Source organism: Echinops telfairi, unplaced genomic scaffold, assembly GCF_000313985.2.
Source record: "Echinops telfairi isolate 266 unplaced genomic scaffold, ASM31398v2 ScPeMD7_23;HRSCAF=83, whole genome shotgun sequence".
NCBI classification, from domain to species: Eukaryota; Metazoa; Chordata; class Mammalia; order Afrosoricida; family Tenrecidae; genus Echinops; species Echinops telfairi.
The window spans coordinates 57,005,254-57,027,749 of record NW_022103920.1 but is presented as its reverse complement, the minus strand read 5'-3'; the positions used below and the strand labels follow the sequence as shown (position 1 = coordinate 57,027,749).

At 38.0% G+C, this 22,496-nt stretch overlaps 1 protein-coding gene across 3 annotated transcripts in view; it reads right to left on the bottom strand.

Annotated features, from left to right (window-relative positions):
- Positions 1 to 22,496, bottom strand: part of CDK14 (cyclin dependent kinase 14) — a 658,689-nt gene that overhangs the window by 323,322 nt on the left and 312,871 nt on the right. For all 3 annotated transcript variants that reach the window (XM_013004655.2, XM_045288804.1, XM_045288805.1), the window contains one exon: positions 3,216 to 3,278. In XM_013004655.2, coding sequence (XP_012860109.1) covers positions 3,216 to 3,278 — 63 coding nt within the window. The remainder of the gene's footprint in view (positions 1 to 3,215; positions 3,279 to 22,496) is intronic.

The window sequence follows — 22,496 nt, the reverse complement described above, 5'->3', positions numbered from 1 at the left end:
CAGCTGTGGAGTCAAGTTTGATGATCTCTTAGATGATTACTGAAGTTTCCTTTTACCCTCACACATGCGCAGAAATGAGACTAATACACATCAGACTAATGAGATCCTCAAAGAGCCAACGATTCTGTTACCAATGTGTACATTGAGATACCCATACCTCAACATATTAATTTTCAAACAGACAAGAGATGTGATAAATCACATCATGAACTTTCAGAAGCAAACAGCATTCAGACTACTTTAAACAACTACCAGAAGGGGTGGTGTCTCACTAATCACGAGATTCCCTGTGGGTGTACCAGCGAATTCCTAGGATATTATTTCTATGCTGATTGCACATCTTCCTCAACATCAAGCTTCTCAACTTGGCCTAAGAGTCAGTAGCTCTTGTGGTATTCACCATGCGTTTTCTGTTACAGTGTGTGATAATTAAGGTTTATTGTGCCAACCTGGCCGATAAACACATGGGATTAATTGAAAGGTGGAGAGATAAATGACTTGGTGAGCTTCACCTTTCTGGCTCTCGGGTCTCTTGCTTTCTGATGGTCGGACCAGGGTGCAGCTGCCTTAGCCAATTCCCTGCTTCAGCTGGCAAGGCTCACTTCCTGTGAAACATCCCTGAGAAGCCACATGGAACTACCCCGATGCAGCCCTGGGTGCTGGAGCAGCCATATGGAGACCCTTGTCAGCGCTGAGATGCTTACACGTTCACTAACTTGGCTTTCCTCCTGCAGTCGGCGTCATTGCGTGTGTTTTGTGAGATGGAGGAGGACTTTGTGGATTGGTGTCGGACATTTGGGCTAATGTTGGACTTATGGGCTTGGAACAGACTGGGTTGGGATGCTTTCTTAATGTAGACTTACTCTTTATATAAAGCTCTCTCTTGTACAATCTGAGTGTCTGTGAATTGTGTTTCTCTTGTCTCCCCAGACTACCACACTGTGGTACAACAGCCGTGTGATGAATGACCACGGGATGCAAGAAAGGCTGGCAAACCTTAGGGGAAAGCTCCTGCTACACTGTGTACAGTTACTGAACACAGAACAAAACTGGCAATCTCTCCATAATCGTCAGGAGATCAGGAAAATTAAAATGCAATGAGAGAAGTAAAATCTACACGTTGAGATCAACAGAAACCACCCGTGATGCTGAGTTAAAGGCTGAGAAGAGGGGATTTGTGGAATGTTTTCTTTGTTCCACCAACAAAATTTTCACCAATGTTGGCGCATAACTTATTCCACATGGAGCACTGGTAAGAAAACCCAACATGGAAAATGAAAATCCATCAATAACAGCCCTATCCCTTTATCCTAACATTGAACTTGACAGGTGGGAAGTGAAAGTTATTTCATAGTAGCTGCTAATTTCCACAAAGGTCTCATGTGGGAAACAAGAACAAGGAGTGAAATGTACTGTTTGTTTCCAATGCTTCAAAGGAAACTCATGAATGCATAAAGGAGACAAGTTTTTTCATGGTAAAAACCAAAATTATTCTTAAATTGTTCTATTCATGCTTCCAGGTAAATCTGAACCCGAGTGATAAAATACAATCCACTTTATCTGAGAAAACATCTTCTTTAATGTGACTAATTCAAAATTATCTACTTCAAGTGATAGAGATTTTTAAAGAAAACTGAATAGCCAAATTCTGTAATAAAAATCTTTCAGAAACAAAAAACCCCCAAACAGCCACACCCATGAAGCATGGAAAAGCAACAAAGAATAAAATTACCATATTGATTCTGTTATTTAAAATCAATATTTTGTCACATATTTTCCATGTCGAACTTTTTAATTGAGTACCCCATAACTGATGACCATAAAAATCTTAATCATTACTGACCTACAACGTTCTTACACCTGACTACGAAAATGAAAATCAATCCAATAAAACATGCACAATAGAGACAAGCAACAATTTTTGTAAAAAAAAAAATTACAAATGGTCATGCAGTTTGTGAAAAGGAGCTCAATGCTCCCACGACAAAACCACCAAACTAAGGAGACGTCCTGTCTTTACGCATCAGAACAGCCAAAGTTAAAAGGTTCAACTCTACCGAGTGCCAGTGAGTGAAGGGTGCCAGGCCTGTGGTGGAGTGTAAGCTACAATGTTTGGGCAATGTCAGATTCCTTAAAATGAGCATCATACCTCTTTCTTACAAAAGCAATCAGAATAAAAAGATCCAAGAAAAGTATAATGCTTCTATGTTTATGTTTATTTTAGAATCATTTACAGTAGCAGCATTCTAGGAACAACTCAAAGGTGATGAAGAAGTAACAATGAAGAAAACTATGGATTATTCACATTACGGTCTAATATGTAATTAACATAAAGACTGAGCTACATAGTCATGTAGTGCTTTAGCAGGATGTCCATGATAAGTGGGAAAAACAAATCTATTCAGCAGTATATATATATTATTTTTATACATATTGTGTTCATATAGACCTGTATCAGAAGGGAAATACCAAAGAAAAAACATGCCATATTGTGAAGAGTGGCATTCATAGTGAAGACTACCTCAAATATGTTCATAATAACTAGTTCTCAAGATCACAAATATAATCACATGAATTAAAAAGGTGAGAAAATCATTAAGTCATCACATATAATTTCAGTGTCTTCTAACTACCAAGAAAGAGTCTTTTCAAACTTGAAGACAATTTTTCAGAATGGTTACTAGGTCAAACGTTAGGAAAATTTGTTATTTTGATCCATAATATTTCAATTTTGAGTTAAAGAAATCAAAGAGTAACACAACGTAGAACCATTTTTATCTGTTTGCACTGGAAAATAAAGGTAACACTGTTTTAGGTTTTTTTATTTATTAATTAATATATTTTATGATTTTTTTGATTAACACTGTTTTAGAGGTCATTCATAACAATTCTTTCTTTTCAAACCAGTTCAGTATTTCAGCATGGGGCTCCAAATTAGAGCCACCTGAGATGTACCTCTATTAAAATGCATTAAAATAAAATCCCCATTGGATCTCACTCAATATTAATGCTATTTTTTCTGTTAAAAAATTCAATGACGATAATGTTCAATACTAAGATATAGCTTACAATGACAAAACCGAAGTAGCAGCCAGCAGCACTGGGTATTACCTCACTTTACATAATAATTTAAGGACAAAATTAATGCTGTTAGTCTTTAGCTTCAACAGTACACACGATGAATGCTAACTCTTGCTTACAAAGCTCTTTCCTACCTTCACATTGTCTGGATGCAGCCCCCCAGGGTGCTTGTCCATGTACTGACATAAATCAGTGTGCTAGAAGAAAAAACGGAAAATGATTAGCATCCCTCTGGCTATAACATGATGAATCAATACTTTGCTACTTCAAAGTCACCATTTCCTCTGAACAAAGCACATATGACACGTGGTAGACGTCTTAGTGTATGCAGTTGAGTGACTGCGTGGTCATTTTTAACCACAATTGAATCTTTACCGTCACTTCTATGCTTGGTCTTATATTAAACATGTCAACCTGGTATGCATTAAAAAGCATACATGTCCATAATTTGTTAAGTGCACAATTTCTTCCTAACTGGATATACACCTCCATATCTTAAATTAGATATATGTGTACTTTTTAATTTAAGAAGCACAACAAATCCAATTATAATTCCATTTACCTTGCATTTTCTAAGTGCAAATGGAGATCAGTATTGTTTTTTATATGTGATGAAAGTACTGGAATACATTATACTAATTAAATGAACTACTGGGTTTATCTAAATTTTAATATCTAACTTCATAAGCAATATTTTTATAAATAGAAAATCTTCCAAAATAATATATTAAGGCAATGCATACGGATGTAAATTAAATGGAATATCCCAAAATATCACCTTATGTTATATTTTTAAATATATCAAGCTCAATTTGACCACTACTACATATTTTCATCTTAAGGCTTTCTCTGTTTAGCTTATGTACTGGACATAATTTTCAAGAAATATGGAAAGTTGCTCTTCAACTTCTTTTTCTTTTAATGGAGATACTGAAAGATCTGTCACACTGACAGATTCAATCATTCTGCACATTCCAATATATATAATCATGTGTGTCCCATGTCAAGCCAAATGAACTGCCATTAAGTCAATCTTTCATTGGGTCGCTACCCACAAGCAGCTCCATAAGAGAAAGATTAAACTGTCCGCTCTCAGTAAGAGTTAACCCTCAGAAAGCCTAGGGAGCAGTTGGATAGGGTGACTATACAGTTATATACTGTATCCTATTATCAAGCTTTAATGGTTGAAAAACTGTACATTTTATTTAAGAACCTAGATGTAGATATTATGACAACCATTTAGATTCACATTTATGGACTTTTACTGCATGACAGGTGGTAAGTGCTGAGGATTCTCAGAGCAGAATTTAAAAGTCATTCATTCATCATATATTGTGTGCCCTTATTGTGTTTCAGGCATTATATTCAATACGACAGTCACAGAACTGAATGAAACAGATACAAATAGACACTAAAGTTGCAATAAAATAGAAAAAAAAGACATTGCTATCCTAAAAGAAGAGCATGTTCTACATTATTTGAGGAACATCACTGGGGAATGTTCAAAGGTTTAGCAAGGGAACTTAATGTGGTCTAGAAAGCAAGTCTCTGGAAGAAATTACTTCCAAATGAGATTAAGAGTGTAGGCTGAAAGAAGTGACTCCCCCCTCAAAAAAAGAAAGAAATGATCCATTTAAAAAGAGGAGAGAAATGTGGACAGAATTCTCTTAGACATGTTCTGAGACAAAATTTCCTTTATCTAGACGTACATACCAAGTGTTTCCCTTCTAAACATCAAAGTACAATAAATGCAGAAACTCCCAGAGAGCCAAAAACCCTCACAAGAACAATAGACAACATCACAATAAAGGGGAAAGATTGTACCTGTCAAGAGTTTAATTTTGCTTGGATCCACAATCACTGCTCGTGAAAGCAGGCACCCAGAAGTCAAATCTAAGTGTTGCATTGGGCATATCGGCTGCACAGGCCTTCTTCACAGTGTGAAAAAGCAGAAGGTTCACTGACCCAACCTACTTCCTCTCCTGAATCTGGCTTGGATTTCTGGCAGATCAATGTCAATGGATTCTGCAGCAATTTTGAATTATATTCAACACAATTTTGCTTGCATGTAATATTAATGACATCATTTGGTAATTTGCACATTCTGTTGGATAACCTTTCTTTGGAATGGACACATACATGCATCACTTTCACTTGGTTAACCAGGAGGCTCTCTTCCAAAATCCCTGGCACAGATGAGTCAGTGCATTCAGTGCTGCAATTTTAAAAACATTTCTATGAGGGGGTGCCAAAAAAAAGAAAAAGGAAAAAAGCCCCACTGAGTGGAGCTTCCGTAGTAATGCATTTTTTGTTGTTGTTGTTGCGCTAGGCAAGCACCAAGCAACTGGCTCTGAGTTAGTGCACTCAGTGGTTTCGCCTGGAAGGTTCTCTCTAGTCACAGTGAATTTTTTCATAAAAACAATTTGCTCCAACCTCATTTTTTTTGTGATGGCCAATTGAAGAAAACAGCGTGAAGCTGTGAAATTTTGTTTCTTGCAATGCCGCAGAAACTGTTGTGATGTTGAACGCAGCTTACATGGACAGAGCTATGGGAAAAACTCAAGTATACGAGTGATTTTTCTCATTGCAAAAAAGATGAAATGTTGATTGTTCACAAACCACCTTCTAGACGTCCGTCAGCTTCCTGAATGGAGGAAAATGTCGACTTTGTGCATTTGGAGTTCATTCCACCAGGTCACTGTTAACCGTGCTTTCTATTTAGAGGGTCTGAAAAAATTGTGCAACCGTGTGCAACAAAAAGCGGCCTGGTTTGTGGCAGACAGGGGACAGGTTTTGCCACCACTACAATGTACCTGCTCATGCGGCCATCTCAGTGTGTCAGTTTTTGACAAAAAAACAACATATCTCTCTTGTCCTGTGCACCTTACTCACCTGACCTTGTACCTTGAGACTTCTTTTTGTTTCCATAAATGAAAAGGGACATGAAAGGACAATGATTTGATGACATATAAGAGGTGAGGAAAAAAATCAGGGGAGGTGCTGTCAGCCATCCAAATGGATGAGTTTGAAAAATGTTTCCAAGAATGGAATTGCAGATTTGACAAATGTTGTAAGGATAATGGAGAGTACTTTGAAGGTGATAAGGTTGTTTAAAAAAAATTCAGCACATAGCTTTGAAAAACATAAGAAATTCCGTTTTGGGGGGGTACCCCCCTCGTATTGGTAATCCGTCAATTCCTGGGTCCTGCAGCCTGACCTTCTTCCTTCAATAGCATCTGAGCTTAATCACATGCTACCTCTTGAAATGGCTGAATATCAATCAATTATTTTTGGCAAAGTGATGATTGTATATTCTTTCCACATTTTTTTTTATTGTAACATTTTTAAATGACAGTTTTATTGGCATGTAGTTCATACATCATAAAATTTAATAGTTCGATCATATCACGAACAGTTGTACAATCATCGTCATAATAAGTTTTAGAACATGCTCTTCATTCTCGTATTCAGTATTGAAAAATAATTAAAAACAGACAAAAACCTAACAATAACAAAGTCAAACAGATAAAATCCTCACTCAAAAAGGAAGCAGAAAATATAGAAAACTAGAAAAAATATATAAAATGGGTCAAAAGGGAGATCGAATGATAAAGTGCTAAATTTTAACCTAACTGAATCTGCAATAACCCACTTTCAGATGCATTCTGCATGATAGCAAGGCTATTCACATCGCTGGTCTCTGGTGTGGCTTCTCAGCCCTTTGCGGTTCTCGATGTTATCCCAATACTAATCAGATCTTCTGTTCTTATTGTTCAGTACATGAAATCTGTTCTTGAGATGGTCGCAAATTTCAGGTGAAACATACTTAAGATTGGATTTGACTCTTGTGTTAATTTTCCCCAGCCTCCACCTGAACTTGTATATGGACAATTGGTGGTCTATTCCACAGTTGGCCCCTGTGTATTCTATTTGGCATGCTCCACATATACACTCATCTTTCATGTTGTTGAAAAATATAAATTTGAAATGCAGAAGTCATTGGTCTTGCAAAACTCTACCCTGCAGTTTCCAGTTTTGTTTATAGCACCAAGACCCTATATCCTAACCACCGAGCTTCCCTCGCTCTTTCCAACGACTGTATTCCAATATCCATAATTATCAAAGCACATCTACTGCACATTTGGTGAATTTCAGCCTCAAGAAATTGGTAGGATCAATTTTTTCAACATTAACTTTAGTGTTTGGTTCGTAAATTTGTGGGCATATAGACATTATCCTGCCATAATGTCATAAACAGCATCGAAACTCAAGCTATATCTTGAATTGTTCCTTTTGATGATGAAGGTGACACCACGCCTCCCTAATGTGTCATTCCTGGCACAGCCAATCATGTACCTGCCTGATTGAAAATGGCTGACACCAGTCCATTTCAGCTCGCTAATGCCTAGGATATCAATCTTCATGCATTCCATTTCATTTTTGACAACTCCCATTTCTCTATACTCACATTTTGTTACAATCCACATTATTAATAGATGTTGTCAAATGTTTCTTCTCATTTTGAATCATGCCCCATCATTAAAATGGTCCGCAAGGTTTTGCACTGCATCTATTTGTTGAAAAATTTCCATTGGTATTCCATAAATTGCAGAAGTTTGTTTGTGGTGTTTTTGTTCTGTTTTTGGCCAATGCTTTCAGTTAGCTTCCCCTACTATCACACCACCTTTAATGCTTCAGGGTAAAGCCAGTACAAGCATTTGTGTCTACAGGTTTGTACCAGAATGCCTTCAGAATGGTACATCTTTCTTCCTAGGAGAGGGTGGTTTCAGATCAAGCTACTGAGTGTGGCTCAAGTGACAGACCAAAGTGAAGAGGTCGTGGAAGCACACAAGCGTCCAGAAGGTTGAATACCACAGTCTAGATTTCTCTCAAAATCACCTTCCTTCTTCCCTACTACCAAGCAAGTAGTTTTATTTGTGAATTCTTCCAGGAATTAATTTGGAGAATGTATTTGAAATCATGAGAAGAAAGATCTATTTGTGAAAAATCAGCCAATGAGAATCATGTGGCTCACAGCAGCCCAGCCCACACTGGTACTGGGCACAGCCTGGGCTCGGCTGTGCATGGGGTCACCTTGAGAGGGGCCAACTCAATAGCAGCTGACCACATCTGACATCAGAATCGCCTGGGGCCAAATGTCCTCTGTCAAAGAGCTTGGCAGGCTTATAGGTGGGGTGCCCAATATGGATTTAATGGCTTTAGGAAGGGTCAATTTAGAACACAAGTGAGAAATCTTTCTTAAAAGGCAAACTTTGAAATGGCCACAGAAATCTAAGACATTATGAATAGGTACTTTCAACACAGTAGAGTGTCATAGTTATTTTAATCACACGCAGACCTGGTAAATACTGTCTAATATTAATCTTGTGTTGTACACAGGCATGACGCTTAAAAAAGAAAGACACAAAAGAAAACAAGCAGGCCAATTTTGAACACACTGGAATTTAAAAAACTGGTCTGGGAAGAGAATATTCCTGTAAGAGAAGGCCAGGAGAGAAAGACCAGCAGAACGAAGCTCAAATGAGAAACAAGCAGTATTTTGGCATTCATCTCTCCATTGATTCAGCAGAAAATGTAATATTTCTCCATCTAAAGCCACTGATGCCAGGGACAATGCAAATGGGCAACATTTTTGGCTACTAATGGAAACGTGGGAGGTTCAGCTCTACCCAGAGATGCTTTGAAAGAAGGGCTGGTCAATCTAGCCTCCCCTACCCTCCACCTTGCACCAAAGGAGCCACGGAAAACCCTCTGGAGCAGAGTTCTACTCTGACAGGAATGGGGTCAACAGGAGCCAGAGTCAACTTGATGGCAACTGGCCCTGTTAAAGTCACTGGTTGGAAGGCAGTAAATGCAGACATCTGCTTAGCCATGAAATGTTGGCCTTTTTAAAGAGCAGAAACTAGTACAAGTCCGTTTGTAAATAGGCTTTAGCATTCAGTATATGCTTATGTTTCTTCTCTTTTTCCTTGCTTTTTGAACTGTAAATCAGGCGTTGGCTTACATTTAGGATCATCATAGTATTCAAGTTTAAACAACTCATCAATGTCTCCTCCAAATATTTTATTCTATACTTGGTCCTTAATTTCTCTTCTTCTTGTGGACTACCACCTACTAACTACAATCTAGCCCGTTGCTTTATTTTCCTTCCCTTGGCCTCCCACTTTCCAATTGTTGAGCCCTAAAATGATCAAAGCTCCTATAAAGATGTATCAAAGTCCACAGAGAATAATTCTGCTCTCGCATTAGCACTAGCCTGGGCATCTCTCAGTAGGCAGGAATATACATAAAGCCTGTGCCCAAACAGCTGTACTTGTTTCCATTCTCCTAGAATACTAAGCAAATCATATTTGTCAGCTAAATTTGATTTTCTTCAAAAATACTGTCAAAATACAATGCCAAAAATAACATGGCCCTAATTTTAACATCTACTCTAAAGAAAATCTTTCTGTGAAGATGACCGACAGAAAATCTCTTTTGTAAGTTATGTTACACACAGCCTCCACATCTTTATACTTGTTTGATTTGGTTTTCCATTTTGATATCAAATGGAGAGTCAACATATTCAGGCTTGATCTAATTGCTATTGTTTAACTTTGGAGGAGGGAGTAATTACACCTCGACATATAGAAAACAGAATCCCTCCCAACTGAACCAATAGAAAACATCACGATTAATGGAGAAAAGATTGAAGTTGTCAAGGATTTCATTTTACTTAGAAGCAAGGATGGCAAGACTTCATGTCATGTACTTTGGGCGTGCTATCAAGAGGGATCGATCCATGTAAAAGGTCATTACACTCTGTAAAGTGGAAGGTCAGGGAGAAAGAGAAAGGCCGTCAAGGAGGTGGAATGACAAGTGACTGCAACAGTGGATCCAGACACAGCACAGGGCTGGGTGTGTTTCTTTCTTTTGTACATAGGATCACTGTGGGTGAGATCCAAGTTGACAGCACCCACCTACAACAAAAGCAAGAAAGCATAAAGATTATAAAAGATAACAAAACTCATTCTCCATTTCTTTGTTCACAGTCAGGCTTGTTGTACATTTAAATGTACAACAAGTGACCAGATGTATAACGGGGAATGAAATGCCGCCCAGTCCTGCAATCCTAACCATCGCTGCTCTGCTTACACCCACTGTTTCAGCCATCGTGGGACCACCTAATTGAAAGTCTTTCGCTTTTTCCCTATTTTGCCATGCATGATCCTTTTCCAGCGACTGACCCCTTATAATAACATGCTAAAGTACTTGATATAAAGTCTCCCCATCCTGCCTTCTAAGGAGTACGAGGGCTGCACTTCTTCCAAGATTGATGTGTTCATCTAGGTTCTCTATTTCAAAATTAAGAAAACCTAATTTATAAAGCCAAAAGTTAAGTTAAATTTTTATTTTTTAAGAGATGAGCTAGCTTAAGAACTAGTTTATACTATGTGTAAATTAGAAGCATAATAATCTAGAGCTATACTTTTTCTGACTCGTCTTTGAAATCAGATTAAGGAGCTCACTGGAGAGTTGAGTCCACTAACCGTGCCTGATAAGAAAGCCCTGATCACCTGCTGCCAGAAAGTCAGTCATCGAAAACCCCTCTGAAGCACATGGGGCTGCCACAGGGCAGAATGGACTGGATGGGAAAAGGTGTGTGTGTGTGTGTGTGTCTGTGTGTCTGTCTGTGTGTGTTTAAGTCTCCATCTGAGGGGACTATCTCCTCTAGGAAAAGGATACGCTATAAATTAGTCTTGATGATAAAAGATTAAAAACTGATTATGACATGAGAACCCAAGAAATTTGCAAAATTTAAGGACAAGAAGGCAGTATTTCTCCTCCTGTGTTATGCCAAAATTGATATTGATGGTAAGAGTTCATATGACCAAAGTAGCAGAAGAGGCTGCAGTAATGTTTACAACCCTCTACTAATAATGTCACCTCCATTACCATTTCTAGGACACAACATACCCCACATGTCATCCAACTAAACACACCCTTGAAAGGTATCCAAAAGTTAGGAACTTAGGAAGATCTCAATATTGCTGTAGTTGTTAATTCACTTCACCAATAGCTCATTACAGTCACTGGGCAACAGTGACTGCTACAGGGGATTGAAGACAACCGACAGAAACAGAGCCCTCTTTTTCCTATAGCAACCAACAGCGTCTCTGTATTAATCACGCTAAATCACGGTCGGTATTAAAGCATCAAATTATGGAGGCTAGCTTTAAAGGACTCTAATTGAAGTCCACTGGTTTAAATTGACTTTGAAATTGCATTTTTCCTGTTAAGCTTCACAGTGTTCACGTATTTCCCTTCCAAATCAATTCCAGCATGGGCATTACTCATTAATGAGAGAAAGTTAAAAGAAACTTTAACTTGTCTTTAGAACAAAATCAGACATTTAGGAAGCTTATTAGACAAAATTTGTATACATAATATAAAAAGTATTTCATTTTAGAAACTGATTAAAAAGTAAAACAAAGGTATTTCGATAATGTATTTAGGCTTTAAGGTAATACACTAAAATTCCCTATGATCTTTAATAACAATAAGACATCCATAAATAGTATAAAATGCCATCTCTTCTTTTTAAAAGTTCTAATCACTGTATTATTGTGCCTGCAACTATTTTTAATATGGCATGGTAATAGAGATAATGTAGTTTTCCCATTTATTCTATCATCCATTAAAAGATGTGGTCATTTCACATATTTTCCACTGTACCTGAGCAACCTTATTTTGCATATTACAAAGACTGTGTTATTGTTATTTTTACCTAGTTCTAAGCCAAGTGGGAAATACTTGAAAGTCTAGCAGCAGGCACACACATATTCCCCAAGGAGAACAGGAGAAAGTCAAAACACACACCAGGACTGATGTCAAAATACTCTTCCAGCAACAGCAGTCTTTAGTAATGCTAATTAAATTAACCTTAAAAAATATATAAAATGTATCTTCATCCTCCCCTTTGGTCATGATAAACCTTCCTATATGTCCCATAATTCTACCTAATTTGGTTTTATCTGTCAATTCTGAATACAAAATGTATGAGCACCCTGGGGCTGGAGAGTGGGACATGAAGCATTTCCACCCACATCTCTATCATGCAAAACTAGAAACCTGAAAGTTATCTCGAATAAAACAAAGAAGTTTCTGTTTGGTTTGGGCAGACAGATGATTGTACAGCTCGGCCAAATCAGGGGGACTCCTGCAAGCTGTTCTTCTCTGGTTAAAACTGGGGGGCAGAAAGGGAAGCACTCATGCTCCAATAGTTCAAGTGTCGGAAGTAATTTCAATATTGGAGGGGTCATAATATATCAATTCAGCTTTTAATTAGTACACAATCTATTGACAACAGTTAAATTAACTGGCTCCCATCCATCAATGCGATCTTACACTCTCACACACAGACACACTCACACACACACAAACAGAAAGACACACACACACAGTAGGGACTAATTCATAAACCAAAGCACATTACAAAACACATACAGCTATCAGTTACTTTATGAAATGTCTAGGAATCACATGCAATTTATTTTTCTTTCTAAACAGTAGATTCAGCCTATTTTAGGAAGTTTCCAGAAGTGCAAAATTATAGTTCTGTAGCATGATATAGCACAGTTATTAAATAAATGTGTTAGATGTCTGCTCTTGAAAGAAAGTAGGAACAGCTATCCAGTTTCATTGATAATATCCTCTGGCAAGCCATTCACAGACCCAGTGCATTTTCTTCCAAAGGAAAAATAATAAGAAATGGATATTAAGAATGGAATTTTCTTATCATCAAACATCAAGAATTAAAACAAATAAAGTTTAAAAAGCTGGTCTTGGTTTGTTTTGTTTTTAATTCAGAGATCAAGAAGGAAGAGGAAAAAAGGCAACTTTGAAAACACCTTTGGAGGTGCCCTGCTTGAAATAGGGCAGCTCCTGAAAGTAAAGGCGCAAAGCAACCCGATGAGCGAGACGAGGCTGAAAACAGAACCACAGAGCAGAGGAGGAAAGGAAGGGAAGGTAAAAATATTAGTTAGTGGCCATGTGGTCACTTGGGATTGGAGCCCCGATCTTCCTCCAGTGGTTAATGCACCTGGCTGCTAACCGTAAGCTGGTGATTTAAATCCACTCAAGCCCACTGGGCACCCATGGGAGAATGGTGTGGTAGTCAGATTCCATAAACATTTAGTCTTGGGAACTCTGCTGGGGAGTTCTGTTCTGTCCTATAGGGTCACTATGAGTCAGAATCAACTTGATAGCAGTGGATTTAGTTTGGGTGGGTTTTGTCTACAAAATAGGACAGTCTTTTTTTTTTTTAATGATCCTTTACAATCTTAGTTCCAAATAATACACACACAGGGACTAATCATTCCAGACATGTAATTCAGAAAACTATATAAATTATAATGTAATGAGCTTCAGGTGGATGTTATTTGTTAAATTTTAACTAGTTAGTTTTTGCCAACACAACTCAAAACAAAGTTTGTGTTCTTGACAACACAAATTCAAAACAAAAATTTAACATTTATAATTGGCTAATTATGCTATCCCACTTTATTTGATATACCAATAATATATATGTAATATATAAATATGTATGCATTTTAAATGATTTAAGTATTACAAACTACCTATAGATAAATACAAAATAATGTTATTTTAAGGACCTGACTAGGGAAAAGTAACAATGATAATCAAATAAAATGTTAATATAATTCTTCCTCTTCTTACCTTATTCCTATCATTTGCCCTGGTATTAACAATTTTAGGGCATTGCTTAATGAAGTAGAGACTGCTCTATTGGAAGTAGTTTTATTGAGATTTTAGAATGTAAAATACTATGGTATTTTAAAACATGGCTTTTAATGGCTAAACATTTACAGAGGAAATGTTATGTGCTATAGACTCCAAAATGTGATAAACAGACATCTTAAATTGGAAAAGTGATTTGAAGGCTTTTTATGAAACAAATATACAACTGATCTAAAGGTTGCTAGCTTGTGGGAATACACAAAACACAGCATGAAAATGCATTCAGAACAAGTGCTGCCAAAAAGTGAAGCACATGATGTGCTCGTCACACGTAATAAAACATATATATCTACGTTATTGCTCCTGTGGCCCAGCTGAAGTGCAAGGAGTTTCCGGTGAGAACTTTACTTTTCAATTATTCAGGACAATACATAGAGGGGTAAAAATTACCTAGGTGTCTAATAATTAATGAATAAAAGAATCAGACTGTATTAGTCTAGGTACTTTAGAGAAACAAATCCATAGCAACTCATGTATAAGAGAGTTTTATGTAAAGAAAGTGTGCATCACGAAAACATCCCAACCCAATGCTGCCCAAGCCCACAAGTCCAACATTAACCCATTAACCCAACACCAGTCCACAAAGTCCTCCACCTCACAAAACAGAGGCAATGATGCTGACTGCAGGAGGAAAGCCGAGTCAGTGAATGGATAAGCATCCTCAGCACTAGCTGCTCCAGCACCCAGGGCTGCATCGGGATAGGTCCATGTGGCTTCTCCTTGGGGTTGTCTTATAGGAAGTCAATCTTGCCAGCTGAAGCAGGGAACTGCTAAGGCAGCTGCACCCTGGTGCGACCATCACAAAGCAAGAAACCCAAGAACTAGAAAGGCGAGGCTCACCACCCATTTATCCCTCCGCCTTTCAATTAGCCCCAAATGTGTTTATCAGCCAGGTTGGCACAATTAACTAACTCACAGACCAACATTTATTATAAAAATGTAGCACAAGATAGTGAGGAATAACAAAACATCTACAGAAATTGTAAAAGTTTTGTTTTAAGTAGCCTTTCTAATGGCAAAGAATAAAGATCTCAGATCACAGATGGAGGAAATAAAGCAAAAAAGCCTCACTGATACCCATTGTCTGAGTACTGCCCCACATTGAAATGGAGTAAAAAACCAGAAAGTGTCTTTGTCAGGTTCTAGTCTCAATAGTCAAACTGGTAACTGCTCAGTCAAAAAAAAAAAAAAAAAACCCAAAAAACATTTTACCAAAGAGCGAATCACAATTCTTTCTCTTCTTTTTGCTACTGGCTTATTCCATGGATAGGTTTGCTTAATGCATAGATAAATAAAATGTACTTCATCTTTTGCTGTGGTTGGACATGAGTTTTGAGCTTGGAGCAAAGGACGAAACCAATTACATTTAGGGTGCTACGGCCACACACTACAGATACACGGGCAAAGAACTGGTTTATATGTTTTTCTCAAACATCAGGCACGTTCTAACTTGTAGAGATAATAACTTTCACATGGACCTGACACATTTGGCAGATAAAGTTGATGTTTTCAATATTAATCTAGAAACATCACGAGGCAAATCCTGTTATTTCTCCAAACTCTTATACTTCCTCTTATAATAAATAAAATAAACCTCCTTATATTTTAAGCTCTTGTGACAAATCCAGCTATGTAGTCAGTAAATTGAAGCTTTTAAAACAATCCCTTCATTGTTGTGGCTTGGTACAATACAAGGTAGTGACTGGAAAAAAAAATTTTTTTCAAGGTAAAGAAAAAAATTTCCCCTATTTTGTCTAGAAGGATTTCAGGTAATATTTCACTGATAATGTTGCTGGAAATATACAAAAATCAGTCTTTAGCAAGATTTTTAAAGAATATTATGAAGCTCAAATTTCAATCAATTACCAAAACTAACATAAGAAAATCATACTAGAGAAATTTGGGTAAATTACCTTAATATATACTTCAAGATAAATTAGTAATTTTGGCATATAATTATCATAATCAACATAAAGTTGGTTGTCATGAGTCCTATCAAGAACAAAGCTGTGTCCAAGATGGAAGTTGATCAAACCCATGTTCAATCCTTGATACTGCCTATGCTATAAAAGTCTGTGGTAAGCAAACCTATTCAGTGTTTTTTCAAATGTTAAAAAAGTGAATAAATCAAGGTTTTGTAAAAGTGTAAAATTATTTGAATTTGTATGTTAATAATTTTAACTTTATTCAAACCTTAAAATATCACTAAGGGAAAACCGGATTGTTATGTCAATAAATAGGGCACATGCATTTCACAATGTAGATCAACGCTGATACACGGAGTTGCTCGTTGATGTGGAAAGACAGTGGTATACACGGAGTTGCTCATTGATGTAGAAAGACAGTGATGCCGAAAGACACTGCCTTGAATCATCGGGTCTGTGAGGCTGGTGCTTAGGGTTTCTGAGACTACAAATCTTTCCAGGAGCAGACAGCCTCCTCTTTCTCTGGCACAATCTGGTGAGTGTGACCTACCGACCTTGAGGTTAGCAGCCCAATGCTTACCTGACGGCACCAAACTCAAGTTCAGTGAAAATAGTTGAGAAGCTGCTTAGGACAAAGGCTAGCATGGGAAAAAACAAACATAAATGCATACATCCGAGAAGTATGCAAGTACAAATCGGTAAAGCAGTCTTTAAATATAAAATATGACAATGCTGGCTCCCTTTGGGGCGTGTGGACATTACAGGCCAAGTTATGCTGTAGTCTTTTTAAAAATTCACAAAAGTTGTTTATGCCTGGGAAAATTCATGTTGCTTTCATGCAGAATCCAAAGGGCTAAAAATAACACATAATCAGAGCCAAATTCAATAGGTAAGAGGGGAATAATCTTCCTCCATGATGCAGGTTCCAAATATTTGAGAATGGCCATATAGTTGTCTACATTAGACAAATCATATTCAATTTTACCATCCATGATAAAACTGAATGATAAGCCCCTGTGATCACCCTGTGTTCCTCACGACAATCTATCAACATTGCCATGCTGGGATGTCAAAAACCGTTTCCATAACCTTCTGAGTTGACCTCTGGGCCTCCAAGCTGACCTCTCGGCGCGGCAGATGCCTCCCAAGACCGTGGTCTGGCACCCCCTCTTGCTCTTGAAGAACCGTAGGAGACGAACAAGAGCCCGGTGGCACTCTCAGCGAGCTCGGGACTACTGTGAGGTCACCAGGCCCACTTTGGAAGAAAGACGACGCTCTCTTCTCTTTTAAGAATTACAGCCTCAGACGCCACATGTGAAGTTGGTATGGGTCAAGCTGACTAGATAGCAGAAGGCTGGGCGATGGTCCTAAGACAAGTGTGTGACTGGATGCAATTGTCTACAGTCCCCCGCTGATCGAGAGCCATTTTAACACAGTTAGTGTGGAATGAAACTTTGCATGTATGAACGGGAACTCTAGTAGCAGTACGCTTTGACTTACTCCTCTATTTATACATGTATCATTCTGTGTCACCGGATGGGATCTCGGGAAGGAGTTCGGGTACAATGTGTTTATTAGACACAACAAATACAGCATGTTTATTAGGCGAAAGAACGGAGTGTAAAGCAAGTTTGGCTAAATGAAGTCAAAATTAGAAACAGGACATAAACAACTTGGCCGACCCCTACCATTTGTCCTGCAGGAGACAAAAATGGCGAGGCCTTTATTCTCCCGCCACACACAGTCACCAGGGAAAGGTGGAACTGCACCCAAAATGAGTCCCTGGGATTGATAAAGACCCGGAGCACTGCCAGATGGAGGCACGTTGAGGGTCTTAGCAAGTCTTTCTTCAGGGAGGACAGAAGCGCCATCTCATCTCCTTAAGGGTGTCTTAATGATATCAAAGGCGATGCTTGCAATCAGCTCCTAAAATCCTGGGAAATGACACCATATTCTGTCACCTTCCACCCCCACTCCATTTGTGTCTGATGCATCTATTCTATGGAAATAACAAGATCAATCTAGCAATGATTTATGGAGTGTCCTCTGCAAACAGTACAGTAAAGAACACAAAATGAGCAACCAGGTCCTGCCCTCGAGAAATTCGCTGCCCTTCAATTCTGCATAGATGTCATGATGACACATGACAGCTCCCTTGGAGGCCTTTCCAAGCCACCTTCCGCTCATGGCACATTTAGGCAGGTGCATCTGATAAAGAAGATCCAAGTCATTGCCTTTGTTCTGTTACTGCTCATATTCTCCCCCTCCCCCTTTCCCCAAGCTCTGTTTCTTCATATATATATTATAATGCTCAATATCCTGGCTTTCCTCACAGCTTCAAGCATCCGCATCCAAGAGACAAGGGTAAAGAAAGGTAAGAGGAAACAAAAGAGACAGTTCGACCTTCTAAACATCCCTTGATGAGGGCTGAAAGGAAAGCTTATGAAAGAGACCCAAAGCAGCAAACTAAGTTACAGAGTCAAGAGGGAAAAGAAAACACCAGGCTCAATGACAAAGACATTTACCTAACAAAGGAGCCACGGTGACAAACTAGTTTCTCAGTTTCCACATTATGAACTGGGACTGGAGCATGTGGAGGGTTTGTAACTATGTTTGTATCATCGTGAAAAGAGGGCAAATTACTCACTTGGAATGCTTGTTGACTCAGAACACTACAGTTCACTTCCTCAAAAAGAGGTCTTTATTAATATGCAACAATCAAATACATGACAAATATGCAAAATCAGTCATCTATTTAGCAATTATGTTTTAAAATGAGAACCCACAACACTGTATACTTCCTTATAAATACTCACATTGAAAAAATGTTTTTAATATTCAAAAATGTGTGTGAGTGTGTGTGTTTAGACAACATGTCAACATCCTAAAATAAAATTAAATCATCATAACAAAAGATATACAACAAGAAAGACTAATTAATTAACAAGTCTAAATGTTTTTCTTAAGATAGGGCATCCTAATAAAGGCACATTCCCGCTTTAAACACTGCTGGTATGCCTAAAACTTTACTGATCAGATACTAATCTAATAATAGTTCATGTAAATGCCTTTATTCCACTAACCCTGTCACATTGGATAAACTGACAATTAATAAACAGAAATGATTTGTATGATTCACAACCACTAATGTAATGTAAAAGAAATTAACTATACAGCAGTTTACATATTGACAAGCTGCAGTATTTGTTCATGTTTAGATGTATTAAGAATGGATGTGATTCCAAGGTAAAGATGGCAAAATGAACATATGCATCTATATTGTACTATCCTGAACGCTCACTCACCAAATCTGGAAGCTCCAAAACAGAGAGTGACAGTTTAGCATAGCAAAACACAAGCAAGCAAACACACTACCATACCTAATTGGCAGCAGGGAGGTCCTATTTCTACCAGAGAACAATCAAAAGGCTCAGGATTGGTGGGATTAGAAAGTGGGATGGAACAGAAAGTCTTCCTGTGAACTCAATTTATGTAGAATAGATTGAGGGCAAATAAGTTTCTCAAATAGCAATCTGATCCCCGGAGTCACTCTTGCAGTCTGTTAATATGCAAATAACTGCTCACCTCCTCCCTGGAAAGGGTAAAACAGAGGCTCACTGGGCTGGTGATCACATCCAGTCAAAGGCAGGAGTAGCATCTTGACGGGAGGATTAAGTGACTCAGCTTCCAGAGCATGGGCAACTGGTCTCTATCCTCCAAGACAAAGTTTAGAGGAAATTTCTTTGGGAATGTGACAGCTCCGCAGGGAAGATGGATACGGTCTATTGATTTTACAGTAAAACTCATGAACAGCTTAACTGCACCTGGAACTTATAATTAACTCATCAGTGAACCACTTACGTATACAAGCAGACAACCAACAACTGCCTTTATTAACAGGCAAAAAGTGGACACAATTCAAATATTCACAACAAATGAGTGGGTGAGTGAAAATCAGTATATATACACAACGGAATGTTTATCAGTAATGTAAAGGAATGAAATAGATATACGCTGTGAGGTAGTTTATTGTGCCAATCTGGTCGATAAACACATGTGGGGTTAATTGAAGGGTGGAGAGATAAGTGGTTCCGTGAGCCTCGCCTTTCTAGTTCTCGGGTCTCTTGCTTTTTGATGGTCAGACCAGGGTGCAGCTGCCTTAGCCAGTTTCCTGCTTCAGCTGGCAAGGCTCACTTCCTGCAAGACATCCCCAAGGAGAAGCCACATGGACCTACCCCGATGCAGCCCTGGGTGCTGGAGCACCCGTGTGGAGACCCCTGCCAATGCTGAGATGCTTACACATTCACTGACTCGGCTTTCCTCCTGCAGTCGGCATCATTATGTCTGTTTTGTGAGATGGAGGAGGACTTTGTGTATTGGTGTCGGACATATGGGTTAATGTTGGGCTTGTGGGCTTGGGCAGCACTGGGTTGGGATGTTTTCTTGATGTGCACTTAACCTTTATATAAAACTCTCTCTTCTACCTGAGTTTCTGTGGATTTGTTTCTTTAAAGTACCCAGACTAACACATGCTGCAACATGAATGAGTCTAGGAAACATGCAGTCACAAAGAGCCATGTAGTATATTTCCAATTTATATAAAATATGTAGAAGGACACATCTAGAGAGACAGTGTTGGAAACTCAGAGGGCTGTTCTTCCCTGTCTTATTAGTACACATCGACTTGACGGCAGTGAGTTTGAATCCTGGCTTTGGAAATATGGGTAAAAATAGATAGTTGTGAAGCACAACTTGTGAATACAGTATGTTAACTGTATCACAATAAAGCGGTTAGAAACAAACATAACAACAAAAAGGAAGTATAGAATTTCCATATTGAAAATGCACCCAATGTATATTCTGGGTTGTTTTGTTTGTATTTTTTCCTTAATCATGAAATATCAGAACACTGTAAATAGATACAGCTTCTATTTAGATACAGAAATAATGAAAAACGCAACAATGAATCAATTTCACTGAAATTCTAAAGAAATTATTTCCAACTAAGGATTCTATACCTAGCCAAAATGTCAATTAACTGTGAGTGCAGAGTAAAAATATTTTCATAAATTCAATGTCTCAAATAAATAACTCTTCTACAGACTGTTTCTTAAGAAGCTTCTACAAATTGTGCTCCCCACCAAAGGGTCTGGAAAGGAAAACTGCTCTAGCGCAGGAAAGAGAGGAGGGCATCACAGGGTTTCAGTGAAGGGCGCTGAAATGGCAAGGGTCTAGAAAGACAAGCTAGAATGAATGACAGACATGAAAAATAGAAAGTTATTATCTCCGAGGAAACATAACATTGAACAGAGTGTGATAGGTATTAACACCCACCTAATAATAATGCTAAGCAGTGAATTCTAATTCAGTTAGGATTATAATATTAACTATGCTAAAAAGGATTGAAAGGTGGTAGGATAGGAAGGGTGCATTTGTTTGAAATGTGGATTTTAAAAATAGATTTGGATTATTATATTCCATGAGAAATCAGTGAATTATAAATATATATGCTTAATGCAAAATAAACAGCATGGTGACAATGAAAAGAGTTTTATTAGAGCAGTGGTTATCAACCATCCTAATGCCACGACCCTTTAATACAGTTCCTCCTCATATTGTGACCCCCCAACCATAAAATTATTTTCATTGCTACTTCATAACTAATTTTGCTACTGTTATAAATCAGGTGACCCCTGTGACCCCAAAGGGGTCATGACCCACAGGTTGGGAACCGCTGTATTAGAGACTCAGAGTATAATCTGGAGAAAAATCAATGTCCAGGGTTGACATTGGGGCTTTATTTCATAACAAGCTGTAGAATGATCAGTGGATACTGTATGCTATTAGGTGCCACTAAGTCAATGCTGATTCCTAACTTGGACAAAAATAATCATCTTAACACAATAAAATATTTAACTTAATATTCCATGACCAAATATAGATCCTACACAAATACTATACCTTCCAAATATAGATCCTACATACATACTATATCTACGGTAAAGAAATGTTACATAGATAATATAAATACTACATAGATGCACACTGACCTAAAGCAGATGACTAAATTTAATTCCAAATACTGAACTAAATATTCTTGGCATGCAAAAAGATATACAGAAAAAAATTAAAAGAATTCAAGAAAACCCTAAGTGCTTACTATATGGATACTTATTAATCAAAATATTGAATCTGAAATTTGATGAGAAGTCAGAGTCACCCATTATATGATATATAATAATGCACACTTTTCCTTTTGCAGTTGAATCTCCTAATGAAATCTTTTCTCCAGTTACTTAATGGCCTAGTGAGACGTAATATGTGGGTAACTGGAATTATTGATCTCATCTTGATCCTGATCTTGGACCCTTATCAGCAGAATGGCAGATTTTCGTTTTGCTGTGTTTTGATTTAACCTTAGCTGGGGCTCCTGTAATTGCTCCAGCTGATCTCTACTGTTGGCTTTATGGCATTGCACGCAGCACCCCCTTGCCTCCTTCCCCCTCCTGAAACATGCACAGCTTTCTCGAATATTGTTTGAAGTATAGTACTAATTCTAGCGGGGGGGAAATAAACACTTAACATGAGAAATACAATATTTCTGCTCTAAAGGAATTTTCTTTTTATTACTGTTCTTATCTTCTGTGCCATTTCCATCCATGAATAAAG